Source organism: Propithecus coquereli, unplaced genomic scaffold, assembly GCF_000956105.1.
Source record: "Propithecus coquereli isolate 6110/MARCELLA unplaced genomic scaffold, Pcoq_1.0 Scaffold347, whole genome shotgun sequence".
Taxonomy (NCBI): domain Eukaryota; kingdom Metazoa; phylum Chordata; class Mammalia; order Primates; family Indriidae; genus Propithecus; species Propithecus coquereli.
This window is the reverse complement of record NW_012149141.1, coordinates 2,075,074-2,095,531: the sequence shown is the minus strand read 5'-3', so window position 1 is coordinate 2,095,531 and position 20,458 is coordinate 2,075,074. Positions and strand designations below refer to the sequence as shown.

Genomic DNA, 20,458 nt, shown 5'->3' with positions numbered 1-20,458 from the left:
TTGAGGCTTTCCACTGTGTTTTGTAGTTCCCTGAATAAGTCCTTCATTTCCAGGAGATCGGTTTGATTTTTCTTTAATATTTCAATTTCTTTAGTGAATTTTTCTTCCAAGTCCTGGATTTTTTTGTGGTTTCTTTGTGTTGGTTATCCATTTTTTCTTGCATATCATTCAGTTTTCTTATAAACCATGTTTGAAATTCTTCTTCTGTCATTTTAGTGTTCTGAGTTTGGTTAACATCCATTGCTGGGGAGCTGTTGTTCCTCTTTGGGGGTGTGCTTTCTGTTTGAGTCTTCATACTTCCAGAGTTCTTTCGCTTGTTCCTTCCCATCTGTATCAGTTGTTCCTTCTTGCCTTTAGATTTTCGTTTGGATAATGACACGCCCTGTTTAGTCTCTGCGCCAGTAGGTGGTGTTTGTGGGTGAGATTCAACCACACCCTTTGTGATGAATCAGTAGCTGCAGTAAAAGGTGTGTAGAATGACCTCCCTGTCAGTAGGTGGCACTTGCTGGGAGGAGTGAGCTGCAGTGCTGTTTTTGGGTCCTGTAGCCAGCTCTTGTTCCTCTTGAGAGGCACTCTTGTGCTTCGGGAGGTGGGTGGGGCCCTGGGACTTCCAGGTGTGTCCTTATTCTCCACCTCAGTGGGGGCAGGACCGGGAGTGAGTCTGGGTGGGGCTGGGTTGGGTAAGCCTGCCCTCAGGCTCCACAACTGCTGTTAGCAGGGGTCAAAGGTCTGCTCTTAGCTTCTGTGAAAAGCTGCCGAGAGGGGCTCAAATGGCTCCACTCAGCTGAAAAGTCTGGGCTTGGGGGGGTGGCGCTGTCCGAGACCTGCACTGTGGAGCATGTCTCACTCCCCTCCACCCTCCCCCACTTCGTGGCCTCTCCGAGGCCTCTGCCAGCAAGCAGGACCTCTGGCCGATGGATCTCGCCTGGCTGTGACATGGGCCGGGAGGTTCTCTACCCAGGATCACAGCCTGAGCTGGGTGCACAGTCCTCTTTTGGGAGGAGGGTTGCCGCTCCCGCACGCTGATCTGCCCCTGAAGGCACACACTACTCAGTAGGCTCTTTCACAGATCTCCCTTCTGTGCCCAGGGACAATACGATCGTGACCTGAGTGTACGGGGTCTGGTCTGCAGGCCTGTCCCCTGGGCCCTGGAGATCAATCTCTGACCCTGCCAGGGGACGGGGTGCTGGTCTTGAATCACCTACAGGGTGCCCAAGCTGGATCGATTTCACTCCACCTCGGGATTTGCCCTATTTTCCTGTAGTCCCCAGGCAAGCAGCACCTGGGAGGGCTGGCGTGGGTAGGGAGCTCGCAGTCTGAGTGCCCCTCAGTCTGCTGTAGGGCCCCAAAAGGAAAGGTCCCGTTCCTTGGAGATGCCTCCGTGTGGTGGCTAAATTGTCTCTCTGGGCACGCACGGGTAGGGAGAGGAAAGGAGAGAATGGAGCATTATGGCGTCTTCCGATAGGCTCAGTCTGCGCGTGGGGAGGTACCCTAGGGAGCTGGGAGCCTGGTGCCCTGTGCGCAAGAAGCCACTGCTCACTGGTGGCAGCCGTCTCTCGGCTGGTGTCGGCAGGTCTCTCCAGCCACTCAGGAGCCACCAGCAGTCCGAGATGCAAGGGAGGGGGAAGTTAACCACTCCACCTACCCTTGTCGCTGGTCTCCAAGCCTCTCGGGACCTTTCTCCTTCTAGTTCTCCTCCGCAATGTCTTCCCGTGGAGTCTCCTGCAGTTTCAGGCACCCTTCCTTCCGACCCTCACCTGATCGATGTTTTTCTGCTAGTTTATTTCTTCCACTTGCTTCTAAAATCTGTCTTTTTTGCAGAGACACTCTGACTGGCGGCTTTTCTCGTCCGCCATCTTGGCTTCTCCTGTAGTGAATTTTTCATTCATGTCTCAAATTTTTTTGGTTTATTTGTTGTGGTTTCCAATTTTTTTTTTTTTTAATGCATCATTCGTTTTTATCTGGGACCTTTTTCCTCATCTCAGGATAGATAGCTTTGTGGTTCACCTATTCTCCTTTGCTGAGAACTCTGCTGCTCAGTGTCGAGAGGGGGAGGTTTGCCTACTTTCAGCTCATACAGGTAGGTACTCATTGTGGTGTTGCTTGGCAGTTTTGGTCAGTTGGACCTCAGATCCCTGGGAGAGTGTTCAGGTGCCAGTGGTGGTGGACTAGGTTAGGTAATCCCCAGTTCCCAGGCTCCTAGATGGGAGGGAGACCAGAATGAGACTGGGCTGGAAAACTTGCCCTGAAGCCTACCTGAGTTCAGGTGCTGACTGTGATAGTAAGGGGTGGGGTGCCCTCCTGCTCCAGAAGAATACTTAGGCCGGAGAGTGGTGGATGCACTGTGAGCCTACAACAGGAGGGGCAAGCCCCTCTTGACAAGATTAGCAGAGACAGGCAGCTGTCAGACATACATGCTATTCATACCTCCTTCTCTCAGCAGTGACAGTGGTGTCTGTCCTTTGGGGGCACAAAAGTGCCCAGATTCTCAGCTCCCACCTTGACCCAGCTGCAGCAGAGGTGGTGGGGGCAGCTCAACCTGCTGTGTGCAGGGCTGCCAGACTGGCTGTGGGCTGTGGCTAAGATGCTCTGGTGGGGGAGGTGTGGTTGTGCCAGGGACTTGCCTCAGGGAGGGTGGGCTCCTGCCAGAAGAGACAGGCATCTCTGCTTGCTCCACCCTCCATCAGCATAGGTGGTAGCTTTAGTCCTTGGGGAACATGAAAGCACACTTGCTGTGGCTTTTTAGAAGGAAGGGAGTGTGCCCCAAGCTCCATGGAATCCCAGGTGTGATAGGTTCTCTGTTAGAGGCAGGGCAGCCACTCCCAAGTACCCTGTTTTAATCTTCCCTTGTGGAGCCCTCATGGGTCCCAAGTGGAAACAGCCATGGCTGCCTCAGCAGCAGTGGGTGGAGAGGGCAGGAAGAGAAGGCCCCAAATGGTGGGGAACTGGTACCCTGGTCTCCTTTGTCCTAAGGGGCCCTTTGGTGTGCTACACCCTCCTTTCAGCTAGAAGTGGTCCACCCTGAATGCCTAAGCTCTCCAAGACCCATAGTTCCCCTGGGACCTACTGGTCCCCTTAGGCTGCTGTAGTCCAGGTGGGCGGGAGGGAGTGTTGGTTGTGGATCCAGTGATGAAGAGGCCCAGGAGCTGAGATTCCTACTTTGGGACAGCTGCAGAAACACACTGCCTGTCTTTGAGAGGAGGGGAATGATTGTACCCTCAGTGTAGAACCTGGGCATGGTGAGTAGAGTACTTTTGAGGTGTATCTCCCCCGAAAGCCTAGAACTGCTTGTCTCACCACTCATTTGCACCAAAAGCTTGTGCTTGGGAGCAGAAGTGCCTATGTCCACAGCATTGGGTGGTCGGAGGAGGGAAGGTCCCATCTTCACATTCCTTCCCAGACTGCCCAGCTTTAAACTCCCAAACTGGCACCTTGGCTCTGTGACCGGAGAGGGTGAGGCCTCTTCCAGGCAAACACCATGAACGAGATGCTGGAGGGAGTGCCATCTGCTTGCATCTCAGTCTCACTTCAGTCTGCAGCAGGATGGTGGGAATTGTCCTAGGTGTGTGTAGGAGAGCTTGGGTGCCCTGTCCCTCTTCAGCTGGGCAAAGCTGTATCAGCCTGAATTCAGTCTGAGGATGGGGAACTGCCTGGATTCAAACTCCCAAAATGGCACCCTGGGCCTATGACCAGAGAGGGTGAGGCCCTTCTTGGGCTGGCTGTGCTGGCAGGAGACTGTGGGGAGTGCAGTTCACTTGGGACTCGGTCCCACAGCAGCTGGCTGCAGGATGGTAGGCACTGTCCCAGATGTGTGTTGGAAAGCCCAGTTTCCCTGCCCCTCCCCAGCCAGGTGGGGGCTGCAGCCATGTCAAGCCCAAACCCTGCCCAAAGGCAGGGGCACTACCTTGTGTCAAACTCACAAATAGTGTCATGCATCTGGGACCAGAAAGGCTGGGGCCCCACCCAGGCAGGCAGCATGGGCGAGAAACTATGGAAAATGCTGTCTGTATATGTCTCAGTCTTGCTTGCAGCCCACATCAGGGTGGTCGGGACGTTCCCAGAGGTGTGTGGGTGTACCTGGGCTTCTCTATCCCTTCTGAGAACCATGCAGTGGTTACAGGTGCCCTGTAGTTCCCCAATATCTAGGCTCTCAGAACAGCATCTGGCTGAGGCTTCTGTAGGCTCTGATGCCTGTGGGATTCCGCGTGAGTTCCCTTTGTGTAACAGTGTCTATGTACAATCTCCAAGCAGCTCCCTATGTTAGGACTGAGACCTGCATGGGTTGGGGGGGGGCGGTTCTCTTATAGTGAAGATCATAAAAGCTCACCTTGGAGAGTAGAGCCCTTGGGGCTTCTGTCATAGTGTTTCCCCATATTTCTCCTGGCTGCTAGCCAGCCCCTGGCTGGACAAGTTGCCCTGAACCCTCCGCTTACTCACTTTTGGTGACTTCCCATCATTTTCCTGGTGAATCCTAGCATTCTCTCTTAGATGATCTATTCAAAATGTGAGAATTTGCTTACCATCCGGCACATACTACCTGTGTCTAGTCGACCATCTTGATCCTGTCTCCCATGTGTAAATGTTTTTAGCTTATGCATTTTAACAGATTCCCTTTCATTCCAGAGATCTTCTCCATTCCAGCTTCCTGTCCTATTCTGGCTTGTTGAAACACTGACCCTGGGGCTTCATTTCCCCACTCTCTTGCATTGAATTCCTCATGTTCTGTGTCCCATGTCTCTCTCCTTCTAACTCCTTTATTTTGCTACAGCACATCCCCTAGTAAATTCTTAAACAATTGTGTTAAATGAAAATAAAAGTTTTGAAGAAGTGTCTGAAATATTTTCTGTCACACACTCTAGATAGTTTTGTTGGGTGTCAAAATCTTTTTCAGTTTTAAAAGCATGGTTCCATTGGTTTCTAGCATACAGTGTTGCTTTTGAGCAGCACACTAAAATTGTTTTCTTTCATTTCCCATGTGTTAATAATTTTTTCCCTTGGCTTTTCCAGTCTTTCACAATTTTCTTTTTGTTTTTGTCCATGATATCTCAAGAAGTTTGAATTCCAAGGGATGTGCCTTGGTGTAAGTCTACTCTTCATCCTGTGCTGCTGGGCACTAACTGGGTTCAAGTTGCTCTGATCTGGTACGTGTATTAATATTTCTTTGGTGTTATCCCTACTATACTTTTTGTAGTTGTTGCTCTTTATCTCTAATATAGGATTTTGGGCTATCTGGATTATTTCTTAAGTATTTTCTGTTTATTTTCATAATTTCCATCTATCTTTGCCTTTTGAATATTCTGAGATATTTTCTTGGGAAAAAATTGACTTTAGCTATTAAAAATTCTCATGAATGCTTTCATACTGTCTGATTTTTTATAGTATTTTGTAGTATCTTCACATGCCTCTCTCTCTGGGAAGTATCATAGCGGAAAGGTTAATGGCATTGTTTGAGAGTCCTTATTACCTGGATTTGATATGTGGGGTTTTAGGATTTTTTTTTTTTTTTTGATATTTGATGGATGACCTTGTGAATCTTTGTCTTGTTCCCTTCCCTTCCCTATAGTCAAAGATTTAATGAGATTGTGTAAGTGTGTGCGCATGTGTGTGTATTCATTTTGTAATTATGAGATTTCACATAATAAATAACTTTAGATATCTGTTAATTATTATCTCTTCCTCCTCCTCCTCCTCCTCCTCTTCTTCTTTTTCAGTGGTACTACTCTTAGGTCCTTGTACATTCCTTGCATAAATTCTCTATCCTCTAGTTTTTATTTTTTCCGTTTGTTTATTTAGGTCTCTTTCGTGTTGGAGACTTTCCTCCAGTATGGAAGTGTGGGATCTCTGAGTATGGATGGGACTTGGTGACTGTGGACTTATTTTTGAGTACACTCATGGTCAGGCAGGCCTCCTGCTTTCAGCCCCGTGCCTTGAAGCACCTTGAGGTCCTTGGAAGTAAATCAGTGTCTTCTCCTCAGTGTCCACTTTTGCCTGTCTCAACAAGTTACTCCTCATCCACTTGCTTTCCATCTTCCAAAAGACTATTGAATGTCTCACAACTGCCGACGCCTCCACTTCTGTTCTTTGCTCTTGTGGGTTTGTATCTTTTGTTTTTCCTGGGGTCTTAGGGAAGAGAGAAGATAAACATAGGTGGTTACTCTACCATCTTTAACAGGAATTAAAAAAATTGAACCATCCATTGAAACCTGGTTCTGCTAAGTGCTATAATATTAAGGAGAGGTCCATGGTGCCATGCCAGAGTAGCATTCTAACATTTCAATTCTGGGCTTAGATACTTAATGACTTATGTGTCAACAAAAATAGCATTTATGAGAAAGCGTTAAATAACACCTAAAATATCGTTCAGGTTGTAATAGAAAACATTATGCAGCTTATTGCTGGAGTCTATTTTACATAGAAGTAAAATAGAATAAAATTTCCTAAGGGAAAATGTTAAAAAATACAAATACATTTTTTACATTTTAAATGTATAAGTGGAAACTTAGCACCGATTTCTACGTTATATGTGCAGAGGTTTATTTATTTTTGTCCACTGAGATGGTTCTGCATACAAATTTATTAGGAGAACAAATAAGAAATCTATCCAACTGTGGATGAAATGTTGTTGAAATCACACATGCATATAGTGAAAGGGACGTACTAAACCTTGTCCTGCTTAGTTTTATCATAATTCTCCATTTGGCTTTATTTTAAATATAATATATATGGTTTTGTAATAGATCCTCTGAAACTGAACACAAGCAATTTCACTTCTCCTTCTGGCTTCTCTGTCTTTTGGTAAACCTTACACTGCTTTTGCAGGAGTGTGAGGAAAGTGGGGTGACTAAGATGCAGGGGGAGGTGCCAGTGAAGAGTAACACCCGTACTCTGCTTCGGCTGTTACCTCTAAATGGAGAGGCTTTTGCAGTCTCTTCTATGTCTCTGCAGTTACGTTCTTTCAGTAGCAAGGTGCTCAGTGTGATCGACTGTGCATAGCGAGCCACTTCATTTGATTTCTTCTCTCCCAGTGGCCCTGCTGAGTTTGAAAGCTTCAAAAGTACAAGGCAATATTAAAAACAGAAGCCAAGCAAACAGGAACTGGTGCATCTAGTATAGTCCAATGCAACAGGGATGGAAGCATGACTCGTATTGTTGGAGATACCCTAAATTTGGTGTGGGTTGGGTTCTGATGAGAGACCTGAGGGTTTAAGGAGATATTTATTGTATGAATACTTGGGGGAGGGGGGAGTAAAGGGAGTTATATGCCAGGTGAGAAAAAAAATTAAAGATTGCTGCCTATTTCAAATTCAATTTATAGCAGTTGGGTAATGGGGCCATTGTAATGTTGATTTTTGCTCTTAAAAGGCATTCACTTTTTCTTACTCTGAGAAATCTCGTTAAAAAAAATAACAAATTGAATCCAATTTTTGTATTTAAGATCTTCCCAGTTTAATAGTTGCTTAAATAGCTTGTAATAACAGTAATAATAGCTATGATCACATTTATTACTATTTCTACTACTTATTGAGCACTTACTGCATGCTAGGCACCACTCTTAGCATTTTACCTATATTACCATTTATCCTCACATCAAATTTCTGAAGGTTTCTTATTTTCCAGCATGGAAACCAAGGCAAAGGGAAGTGAAGCCACTTGTTGAAACGTTATAGAAGTAGAAAGGTGGCACAGTAGCTATTTAAACAGAGGAGCCTGGGGCATTCCCCTCTAAAATGACTTCTAGTCTTCTTTTACTGTTAGCCTTTCTCCCCCAGCTCCTTATTTGGAATTTTTTCAAATCTAAAGAAATGTTAAAAGTACAAAAAGCATATTTATATTCCTTACTATTAATAGATTTGCCACCTGTTCACATTCTACCATATCAGAACTACCAAGTAAATAAGTATCTGTCTAGTGATTCTTTTTCTGAATTGTTTGAAAGTGACAAACCACATCTATTTCCCAAGAGTAGGACCATTCCTTAGTACAATTTGGTATTGTTATAATCTATGTTGATGTAAACTGAGGCAGGCTTGGTTCAAACTACCAACAGTTGGGGACAAAGATTATGTCTTATAATTGGTATTTCCCAATGCTCTATAATGAATCGGGCTTAAAAGCCATTTTACTGCACACATAACTTTTCAGAAACATGAGTGATCCCAAAAGATTTGTTTTGCCCAATTATGTTTCTAGTGTGATACCCCTCAATATTAAGCATTTCACCTTTTTTTTTTCAGCCTATGAAATTATAATCCTTAAGTGATGGTGTATTAGTCAGCAGGAACTGCCATAACAAAATACCACAGGCTGGGTGGCATATACAACAGAAATGTATTATCACAGTTCTGGAGGCTAAAAGTTCAAGATCAAGGAGTTCTTGAATTCTAGCAAGAATTCAGTTTCTGGTGAGGGTTCTCTTCCTGGCCTGCAGATGGCTACCTTGTGGCTGTGTTTTCACGTGACCATTTTTCTCTATGCCTGTGTGGAGAGAGTGTGAGCTCTCTGCTGTCTCTTCCTCTTCTTATAAGCACACCAGGGCTATTGGATTAGGACCCCACCCATATGACCTCATTTAACCTTAATTATCTCCCCAAGGTCCTGTCTCCAAATATAGTCACATTGCGGGTTAGGATTTCAACATATGAATTTTTGGGGGACACAGGTCAGTCTGTAACAGTTCGGCGAAATTCTTATGAAATACAGGAAGATTTGGTCCGCTAAAAAGTAAGGTATATCTCAGTGTAACATTTGAAAGTATATATTGTTTATTAAAGTGGGAGCTATTTCTAGTTCATAAATATATGCATATGTATTATATGTATATATATGTGTATATATGCACATATGATTATCCATGTCGTGCATTCTGAAGACCAACGTTAACCTAATGATGAGATCCTGTCAGGGAGTTTATTCCATGGTGCTTATCATCTTGAGATATTATGAATCTTTTAATTGATGGTGTTCTTGGCAAAGAATAGTAAACAGATAGTAGACTTTTGATTAAGAAAAATGACAAGAGAAAGTCCTTAGAAAAGGTAGTGTTTTGAGTAGTGAGGGGAAAAAAATTAGGACTTACTAGAAAGTGGTGAGCATGGGAAGTTTTTAGATATCTTAAAAACTAAGAGACCGAGGTATGTTGGTTTGAACGTATTATTTTGTTTTGATTTTTGACCAGTTATTGAAAAATTTTGCTTGTAATATCTATTAGAATAGAAGCATAGTAGTTATTCTCACAAAGACAGGGTGTTCCAGGCAGATGGGAAATTTTCCTTGAGTAAAGTTGGGAAATATATTGTAATTTTTGGACACAGGAGGAAGGCACTGAGGGGAAAAGGAAGAGAGAGATGGGTTGTAATTCTTAGGATTTTGCTGTGATCACAGATGTTCACAAAAGCATTCAAGAGCTTCACCAATTTTCCCAAGGGCTTCTCTTTTTAGCCCTTTGCCACTTAAATGACTCTCTTTTGAATATTCCAGTTGACTTTCTTCTCTTCAATTGTTGACCTAAATCTGCCAAATTCTCAGTTAATAACTGTGACTGATATTCAGGCAGCTCTCCAACATCACTTTTATTGATTTTATGAAATTCATCTTTTATAATATTTGCATAACAGGATGTTTTAGACAGTCACTGAGAGATGGACAGATTTGACAGGATGGGCCCTGGTGTTGAGTAGGGTCTAGTTTTATGCAGCCCAGGTATTTTTTTATTCTGACAATTTTAATAAATATATGTTTAATAGCAAGAGCCATACCTTCCATATAGGCCATCCTTTACAAGAGTAATTGATAGCAAGTTGGGGAGAGAAAGACTAAGTAAGCTGTTGTGCTTCTGTCATAAGCCTGCCTGTCCTTTGATGTCCCACCCATTTCCTCCTCTCAGACATCTCTACGAGATGTACCCCATCTGCATACACATATGCTGTAATTTCTCACATCTTAAAAAAAATTGCTACCATCTGTATACTTTATTGGTTACATTCTCATTTCTCTCCTTTCCCTGATAACACAACCTCTCAAGGAGTCACCAGAGTTATTGTCTACAGCTTCCCACTTTCTCCTTTCTGTGAAACCCATTCTGATCAAGATTTACCTGCATTCCTTGACTGCCACTTTTTTGTTAAGGCTACCAATGACCTTCCGATTGTGACATCCAGTGGTCTTCATCTTACTTGATTCACAGCAACATTCAGTATGTTACTCCCTCATCCTTGGTACCTTTGTTCACTGAGCTTCCAGAATACCACACATTCATTCTGGTTTCTCTTTTTGGGCCACTGGTTGCTCCTTCTCTTCTCCCAACCTCTTAACATGGAATTGATCTTTTTTTAAAAAAATCTTCTAGCTACAGCTTTTCTTTCTGGGATTTTTATCTGATCCCATGGCTTTAAATATCACCCACATATGCCAATGATGAACAAGTGTCCATCTGAAAACCAGACCTCTCTCCTGAACTCCAGACTTAAATTTCAGATGTTGATTAGATACCTGAGGAAAGTCAAGTAAGCAGTTGGACATTTAACAACCAAGCTCCTAGTTTTCCATGGTTTATTTAAGGGACAACCCCACTCTTCTAGTTGTTCAAACCAAAATCTTTGCAGTCAGCACTGATTCTTCTCTTCCTCTCACATCTAAAATCCAATCCATCAATAAATCCTGTCCTGCTACCTTCTAAATACATCCAGAATCCAACCAGTTCTTCCCACCTCCACTATTAGCACATTGGTCCAAGCCACCAATGCCTCTCTAGGGATTATCGCAACAGGAGTTGGCATCTCTGCTTTCATCTTTGCCCTTTTTAATCTGCTCTGATCACAGGAGATCCTTTTAAAATATGGCACATTAGGTCATTCTAAGGTCAAAGTTTCCAGTGGCTCCTCATTCTTCTTTGAGTCAAGTTCCAAGCCCCCTGTGAGGCCCCTTGTAATCTGCCCAGTCACCTTTCATTACCTTTCTGGTATCATCTCTTCATCGTCCCTTATCTCACACAGCTCATGTCACAAGGGCCTTCTTCTCTCAGACACCCCCAAGGCTTATTTTCTCATCTATTTTAATTTCTCACTCAACACTCAAATGTTAGTTTCCTAGGCCCTCCCTGTTGTAAATTGCATCTTTCTTGCTTTGTGTTTCTTCCGTCACTAAAATATGAAAGATCTTCAGGGAAGATGATTTTTTTTGGCCTTTTTTGTTCAGTGTTATATTTCCACGTGCCTGGCAAAGAGTAAATTTTCAGCAAATATTTATCGAGTGACGTTATTTATTCAACATCTATGGTGTTTGAAGCAGCTCACTATGTTCATGAAGCATTTATTTAATTTTAACTTCATAATTATTATATATTACTTATATATGAGAAATATAAGATTGAGAGGTTTGATCAAGTTACCTAATCTGGCAGGTGGCATTTCATCCAGCTTGGTTCTTCTGACTCCAAGTTCAATGCTCTCTTTTTGGTAACCAGCAGGTAAAGATAAGTCCATTTCCACCTTAGAACTGTCAGATATTTCCATTTGGTTTCTCTACTTGTTGAGACTAGAAGTGTCTCTCTTCTTTATTGCCTTGTCTTCAACACCTAGCAGAAGACCCTGCCCATAGCAGGGTCACAGTGGATGTTTGTCCTCACGGCAAAATGGCTACTATAGTCTTAACTTGTATACTGTGACGTCTTTTTATTAAAAGCCAAGTTGGGGTAGGGATAGGAGAACACTGGACACTATTGCCAAAGGCAGTGATTAACCACGGCCTCATTCTCTGCTTTCATTTCATGAAATCTTGCATTTAGCCTTCTTTTTTTCTGTGTTCTGTCCCCATGGAGAGAAAAGCTGAAAATTCCATAGAGAAATCTATACTCAAATCAAATAAATGCCTTCTAAGAAGATCACTAGAGTGTGAGACTTCTCTTTGAGGGTGTATTTTCTAGTGCTGGGCAGGAGGAGGAAGGGGAAAAAGGATTTGAACAAAAGGGGAAGGATGCAAGGGAAATAATAGCGTGAAGAAAGTCTCCCTAATCTGATGCCTTCTGTGTCTCTGTTAGCTTTCAAGTAGTTTCAACTGAAGAGCTTCTATTGCAGATGTGGTTTTGTGTTTTTATTCCTTTTACAATAGCAGGGCCTCTGCCTGCACTGAAACAAATGGGCATTTTCCCTATTGTTTAAGACTTTTCTTAAAAGTATATTTAATAAGGAAGAAAGATATGTACGTAAGCTATTTACTCTTCAGATAATGTTAATCCATCCTCCATAGCAGTCCTGAAGCAATCCATTTTTGTTATAGGGATTATCATAACGCCTTTAGGAGTGTCTACATTCACTATTCCAGTGAGTGAGGAAACGTGTATCTTAGGTTTTACAGCCCTGCCAATATTTTAAGTCTTCTTTCTTGAAAAGAAAATTTGCAACCCAACTGCAATCTTGGAAGTGTGCAAAAGAATCGAGTAACAGTTTCAAGTTTCCCCACTTAAAAAATATGTCTCAAAGAGTACCACGAACACTGTTTGGCACATAGTGTGCTGTATCTAAGAGCTGGTAAAATAAATAGAAGTGAATACCTACCCATCTACCCACCCATCTGCCCGCCCAGACAAAACCAGAAGGGAAGGCCCTAGCAACTGACAAGGATTAACAGACAGCATAGAGGGGATGGTGTTTTGTTTTTTCTTTGTCCGGTTTCCCTCCAGAGAGTGGCCTCATTTCTGTATAACTCTGTCTTGCCTACCCCAATTCACACTTCAAACCTTTAAAGTAAACTCCATATGAGAAGTTTCATCTGCAACCTCTCACTTACCGCATGGGCCTCATGTTATGTTCTCAATATTTAGCTTCAGTTTTCAAGATGGACCTCCCACACCATAATGTTCCCCTGCTGTTAAAGAGGGAACATTCATCCTTGTTTTAGGTGAATTTCCTTGAAGTGGCCACTCTCTGGTACCAAGCGTATTAGAGAATTAGGGTCATCACAAAGCTACTAACTAGTCTGTTTTAGCTTTCATTTTTTTCCCCATCCTACAATACTATATGTCATACATAGTTGTATATTTGTGATGGTTAATGTTATGTGTTTATTTGACTGGGCCGTGGGTTGGCCAGATATTTGGTCAAACATTATTCTCGGTGCGTCTGTGAGGATGTTTTAGGATGAAATTAACATTTGAATCAGGAGACTGAATAAAACAGATGGCCCCTCCTCTTTTTTTTTTTGGTCCTTTTTATTTTTTTGAGACAGGGTCTCATTCTTGCTCAGGCTGGTTCTCAAATGCCTGAACTCAAGCGATCCTCCTAGCTCGGCCTCCCAGAGTGCTAGGATAACAGGCATGAGCCACTGTGCCCAGCCCAGGTGGCCCTTTTTAATGTGAATGGGCCTCATCTAAACTGTTGAAGACCTGAGTAGAGCAAAAAGGCTGATCCTCCTCTGAGTAAGAGAATTCTTCCTGCCTGACCGCCTTTGAGCGGGGATATCAGTCTTTTCCTGCCTTCATACTCAAACTAAAACATCGGCTCTTGCTGGGCCTCCAGCCTGCCAACTTTCACGTGGGAATTACATCATCGGCTCTCCTGGTTCTCAGGCCTTTGGGTTTGGACTGGAAATACACGAATGACTCTCTTGAGTCTTCAGCTTGGTGACTGCAGATTGGGGACTTGCCCACCTCTGTAATTGCATGAGTCAATTGCTTATAATACACATCTTTCTGTATACATCCTGTTGGTCCTGTTTCTCTGGAGAACCTTGACTAATACAATGTTATAATATGAGCTGCTCAAACAACTGGAATCAGCAATTTCTGTGTGTAGCCCACACTGGATCTTATCTTCTGCCATCAAGTGTTGAGCAGCTTTAAGTACCTGTTACCGAGTACCTACCTGCTGTGCCCGAGATTAGAAAGAAACAAAGTTAGATATCCTTACTCAAAGATCATAGTCCAGTGTCATCAGTATGCAAATTTCTAGAAAGATTGTCTATGTGCAGCCACACAAACACACTTATCAAGTCAAAAAAGATGTTTTCAATGGGAAACTGGCCATGCCCTGTGACTTGCTAAGGCAGAGATGCCATTCTGGCTCCACTTGCTATTAATAAAATCTGAGCTGTTAAAGCAAAAAGGCAACCTTTTTTCCATCCTGTGAGTGCGTATACACTGCTTGGTTTTGAATCTTACCTTTTCCCAATTTCTAGTTATGTGGCCTTGGGCAAATTAGTCATTTTTGTACATTTTGTTAAATGTAACATAAGAGCAAAAGTAGTACCTACCTCACAGCATTTTTGTAAGGTTGCACAGGATAATATTTGTAAAGAATTTAGAACAGTGCCTAAAACCTACCATATTCTGTCAAATCTAAGATGCTATTAATTTGGAAATACACCACTATTATGTGTATTCCTAAGAAGGAAAAGCAGTGCCAATCATTATTGTAAGGTGCTATTGGTTGTGTCCCCTTCCGATGTTAAAAGATGAAAAAGAAATATATCTTAAAATCAATGAGGTATGATAGTTGGTGCTGTGTAAATCAATAAAATCCTGGATGAAGCAAGCTGATTATTCAGGGCAGTGTGGACCAGTCCTACATTTGAATAGGAAAAAATTTATTTGCATTTGTGAATGGTTATCTAAATTGCAACAAAGTTCTAAGCAAACCATGGTATCACCGAATGTCCACATCACTTCTTGACTAGTCCAAGAAGTTACTAAACCATTTTTTTCATTTTCTTAATGAGGTTTAAAGCTGCCTTCATTATGGACTCTCTTGGAGGGGGTCATTTATTAATCTAATTAAAGCATGACAATTGTTACAGACTGTATGTTTGTGTCCTCCTCAAATTCATGTTGAAATACTAACCCCCAATGTGACTATATTTGGAGATAGGGCCTGTGAGGAGGTGATATAGGTTAAATGAGGTCATAAGGGTGGGGCCTTAATCCGACAGGGCTGGTACCCTTATAAAAACAGGAAGAGACACCAGAGCTCTCTCTCTTCTCCATGTGATGAGGACACAGCAAGAAGGTGGCTATTTGTAAGCCAGGAAGAGAGCCCTCACCAAAAATCAAAGTGGCTGACATCTTGATGTTGGACTTCCAGTCTCCAGAACTATGAGGAATAAATGTCTTTTAAAAGCCACTCAGTCTGTGATATTTTGTTATGGCAGCCCAAGCAGACTGAGACAATGACCAACGGGGAGGGCAGTCTCTGAGAGAGAACTGTGGATGAATTCATCCTGGCCCCTGCACATGGCTGGTGATTAGCTGTCAGGGAATGTTTGACCTGAAGGTGCTTATCTGCAACGGGAAACCGAAGGCAAGATCTCCCCGCCAGCCCTTCCCAGTCCTCACTTCTCTGCTTACTCAGTGCTAAAGTTACTCATGCTACTTTACTGACATTATAAATACTATTTATTTTTACAATTGTATACGATGACCTATGGAAAATCGACACTCTTGTTACGAACATTCAATTAGGTTTATAGTTTTAATCACTTCTCTATATTCATGCTTTCTTCAGTAGTGGATTAGAAATTTTCTCTCTTGCTAGTAGTTTGATTCTCTGGGCACTGGTTCTGCCTCTAGGTATTTTACAAGTGAAACTTTGCCTGAGTATTTTGTTCTCACCAGTCATTGCTTCTGCTTCTGTCGATATTTAAGATAGTATGACCTGGAAGTTTCAGAAAAAAATTCAGAATAATATAGAGGTTATTTTTTTGGAAACCTATCTTTATGGATAAAAATTCTGAATTATGAAATACTCTTAAACAAGTTTTATTTTGAAGCACATGCATCAGCAGAAGCCAAGTAAAGCATGAAGCAATGGGAATCCTTGGGGAAACCTGTTTTTATGAGTAGATGAAATTGCTTACAATTCACATAACAATTTGTATGTAAATGGTTCTATCTGAAAACTGTGAGCATGCACAAGGGTACTTGAAAAGGTTGTCTTTCATTAATAACTTGTGAACATTACTTCTACAATCTTCTTTACATTATTTTTTTTATCAGAGCAAAGCTAAGTCTCCCCAGCCTGGTATAGCCAGAGTTGGTGCATTAGTTACCTATTGCTATGTAACAAATGACCCCAAATCTTAGAAGCTGAATACTAGGAGGTGGGGATGACTGGGGAGCATCTTAGAGGGTGGCTGTCACTGTTGACACATGACCTAAGCCAGGCCAGTCAGGTGTTCCCTTCTTGGAACTGACATTTTAAGTAGAATGACAGACACAGAGTAGAATCCTTCGTGTTGAGCCATGAGAATGGTTCTCCTTATCGTTAAGCTGTGTTCTCTCTTGGTTCTGTAACTCCTGACAATTTTCCGATAAATTCTCTTTGCATTAGGTTAGCGCAGATCAATTTCTGTTGTTATAACAAAACACTCCTAACTGATAAAATGGATTCTGGTGTAAATTGCACTTCAGTGCGTGGGAAATAATGGACAGTACTTTCTGTTTATGTTGGGACTACAGGAGTCAGGTTTCTCATGGTTGGCGATGGGAGATACTGGTGAAGAACTGCGGAGAAAGTAGCAAGAACCTGTGGTGTTAGATTGCACTTGGAGACATCAGTGTGAACTCATGCTGTAATATACACGCACTTCCTCAACCTATTTGCTTAGAGGACCCTGAATCAGTCCCAAGTAGCAATGAGTAAACATACACATGAGATTTTGGTTCCTAAATCCGATGCGCCACTAAAAGTAATCATGGCTCCTTGGAGAAATGATGGGGACAGGAAAGATACTATGTAAGCCTGGAACATCTTCAGGGTCAGAAAGTTAGTAAGTTCTCAGAGAATGATGGGGATATGTCCAAATGACACAGCTGTCGGCTTGGTCTCCTCCTGCCCAGATCTGGGGCAATTTCAACATTAACAGAGAGTCAGTCTTACAACCATCATATTGATAATTGATTCAGGGAGAAAACATCAATGGGTACTAAAACCAGTAGATAAAAGTTGAATGAGAATGGGATATATATACATATAGTCTTAATATGTCTCCCCTCTAGATTTCATCTTAACTATGTGATTAAAGGTAATAGCACTGATAATGGGACAAAAGGACATCGTATGTTTCCTGATATGATACACTACAAATATAGAATCACTTCTCGGGTACTCTGCTAAAAATGCATTACTTGAATCTAATCAAGGGAAAGAATCACACAAAACCAAATTGAGAGACATTCTACAAAATAACTGGCATGTACTCTTCAGAAATGTCAAGGTTAAGAAAGATGAAGGCTGAGGAATAGTTTCTGATTAAAGGAGGCTAATGAAACGTGACGGCTGAGTGCAGTGCATGCACCTTGGTTGGATCCTGAGCAGGGGAAAAGTAACTATAAAAGGCATTATTGGGGTACTGGCAAAATTTGAATATAGTTCGTACATTGTATAATAGCATTCTATCATCAAATTTTGTGATTTTAATCATGTTACACAATGTCTTTGTTTTTAGGAAACACACACTAAAGTACTTAGGGGTAAATGGACATCATGTCTACAGCAGAATTTCCAATGGCTCAGAAAAGCAGAAGAAAGAGAGTGAATGGTAAAGCAGATTGGGCCACATATTAACAAGCCAGGAACGTGGGTGAAAAGTCTCGTATTAGTTTGCTATTGCTGCTGTAACAAACATCACAGTTGAGCAGCTTGTTTCTGTAGGTCAGAAGGCTGGCACAGTATGGCTGGATTCTCTGCTCAGGCTCTCACCACTGGGTTAAAACCAAGATATCAGCAGGCTACATTCCTTTATAGAGGCTCTGGGGAAGAATCAGCTTCCAGGCTCACTCAGGTTGTCGGCAGAATTCAGTTCCTTGCTGTTGTAGGACTGAGGTCTCTGTTTCCTTGACTTGTGGCCCCTCCATCTTCAAGCCAGCAACGGCACCTAGAGCTCTCCTCAAGACAAGCTTTGACTCTCTCAGGGCTTGTGTGATCACATTGGCCCCACCTGGATAATCTAGGCTATGTTCCCTCTATTAAAATCAATTAATCCTAATCACATCTGCAAGATTTCTTTTGCCATGTAATTAATGTCACATAACCATGGGTGTGACTCCAGGGGTTGAGGATTCTGGGGCCCTCATTTCTGCCTGCCACAGGTCACAAGAGTTTTCTGCACTGCACTTTCTCGCCACCTTTAACAGAAATTTGAAATTACACCAAGATAAAATGTTACAAAGATTCATATGCGTTCATTGCACAAGCAGTGGAAGATGTCATCATAACACTGTTGACGATTTTGGTGGTTTCATTTCCTCCTAACAGCACTGGGTCTGTTTCTCTCCCTCATTACCTCCCAGGCCACCACCAAATCAAGCAAGGGACCTGTGAGGTGGTCGCCGTGCACAGGTGCTGCAATAAGAACCGCATAGAAGAACGGTCACAAACGGTCAAGTGTTCTTGCTTCCCGGGACAGGTTGCTGGCACAACTCGGGCCCAGCCTTCTTGTGTTGAAGGTAAGACCTATCTGATCAGTTTCTCCAGTATTTCAAAGGGGCCTCAAACTACCAAGAACCTCCCTACTTTACCGTCTTTGCAACCTAAAGAAACCTAGGTTGCTTCAAGATCTGTGTCATTCCAAAAGTGAACATAAATACAACTCCAAAAATTTCTTGATGAGTAAAGTAAGTGTTTAATAATGTCAAAGGGTGCCAATGGGAGTTACATTACAGGACAGTTGGGAAGATGTGCCTCAATTCCTTTTTGCCTGTCTCCAAATCTCACCTATCTGTTTCCCCAGATGCTCTCTTCTCTCCTCTCTTATACCCTGTACTCAAAATTAGCAGTGTGGCTTTCTTACCTCGTGCTCAGTGTTATAGGCTGATATCCCCTTTGTTTAATTTCTAGTTTATCATTTTAGCAAACATTTATAGAACATTCTCTTCAGAGCAACTTCCCTGGGAATGGTTTGAGATCATGTATCATTCATTTGTAGTCTCTAAATCCCCTAGCAGAGTGCTGTGCCAATGGTTAAAAAATATATGTGAATGAATGTTGACGGTCGTAGGTGGAGGCCTGGGATTGATTCCTTTTGATGCCCCTGGCTTCTTCCAGCAGACACCTTGTTAGAAACAGATATCAGTCCCCAGGGGAACAGATACATGGGGTTAGCCCTGTAGCAGTTGCTCTGCAGTAGCGAGAAACTTTGCTGAAAATGAATGTTTCCTGTCTCATCTGATGCATGTCTAAAGGTCAGTGGTTAAAACACAAACACACCCACACATTCTTAACTCTAGATCTTACTGTACAGTCAACAATAGTAGCTGACTTACCCGCATCCTACCTCCGCTACCAAACACACACACACACAGACATACACAGATACGGGCTGTGTGGTCATAGTGGTCTGTATCAGTACCGTCTCAGCCACCTTGAAAGCAGGAAGGTATAAGTGGAAAATTTCCCATCTGTACTTCCTTATCAGAAACCCTGGGTGAAATGTGCTGCTGAATTCAGATTTCGTTCATGTTTTATGTGGGTAGCATAGGCATCTACCATCTATTACCTAACAAACCTAATGTGTTCTCCACTTGGATCCATAATCATAGGTGCTAATATTTCTGCAGTGAAATATATGAATGTTCATGCAGAACGGGATAAGGCAACATAAAGAACCTCCTGCTAATTCATGTCAGGGTTTGCTGCCATCTTACAGAAACCTTTCCATTTTCAGAGCTTTTTGGATTTGGGGATTATTGATGAGTGATTATGAACCTATAAAAGATGATGAAGATCTTTAACATTAAAAATAGTGGCATTTAAAAGAAATGTGCTGTTTCAATAACCCCCAGTGTAGTATATTTATCTGCTCCATTAATTGAGTACAAATCATACCCATTCTGTCACTTGCTCTCTCTCAAATCAGCCCACTTTTCTCCATTCCCACTGCCACCTCCACGGTGTAGGAGCCAACAGACATCTTGCCGAGGTCACTACCTCTAGTCTTCCATTTCCACTCTGTAGCCAGAATGATCCTTCTACAGAAAAACAGAACTAACCGATCATGTCACTCTCTTACTGAAAACCACACTTTATTGACTTCCCACTGTCATTAAGATATATATATATTTTTAACCATGTCTTACAAAGACCTGCAGGATCTGGCTCTCTCAGTTCTCTCTTTCAACTGTTCTAGCCCAGGTGGATGTGAGTTCTTTCCATAACCTCTTCTCTCTGCATCCTTTGCCTGAGTCATTGCCCTCCTCCCCACCACACACACTTGGTCTACTTAATTCCTGCTCTCCTTTCAACTCTCCTCTATTGTCTTGTATCACCCTGGACTTTCAGTTCATGACATTCATCCCATTTTGTTGTAAAAACTTGTTTAGTGACTGGATGCAGTGGCTCACACCTGAAATCCCAGCACTTTGGGAGGCCAAGGCAGGAGGATCGCTTGAGGCTAAGAGTTCAAGACCAGCCTGTGCAACATAGCAAAACCCTGTCTCTACAAAAATTTTAAAAATTAGCCAGGTGCGGTGGCA

General features: G+C 42.6%; 1 protein-coding gene across 1 annotated transcript in view; it reads left to right on the top strand.

Annotated features, from left to right (window-relative positions):
• Positions 1-20,458, top strand: part of FAM19A4 (family with sequence similarity 19 (chemokine (C-C motif)-like), member A4) — a 164,913-nt gene that overhangs the window by 80,119 nt on the left and 64,336 nt on the right. The window contains exon 2 of the mRNA XM_012651076.1: positions 18,278-18,433. Coding sequence (XP_012506530.1) covers positions 18,278-18,433 — 156 coding nt within the window. The remainder of the gene's footprint in view (positions 1-18,277; positions 18,434-20,458) is intronic.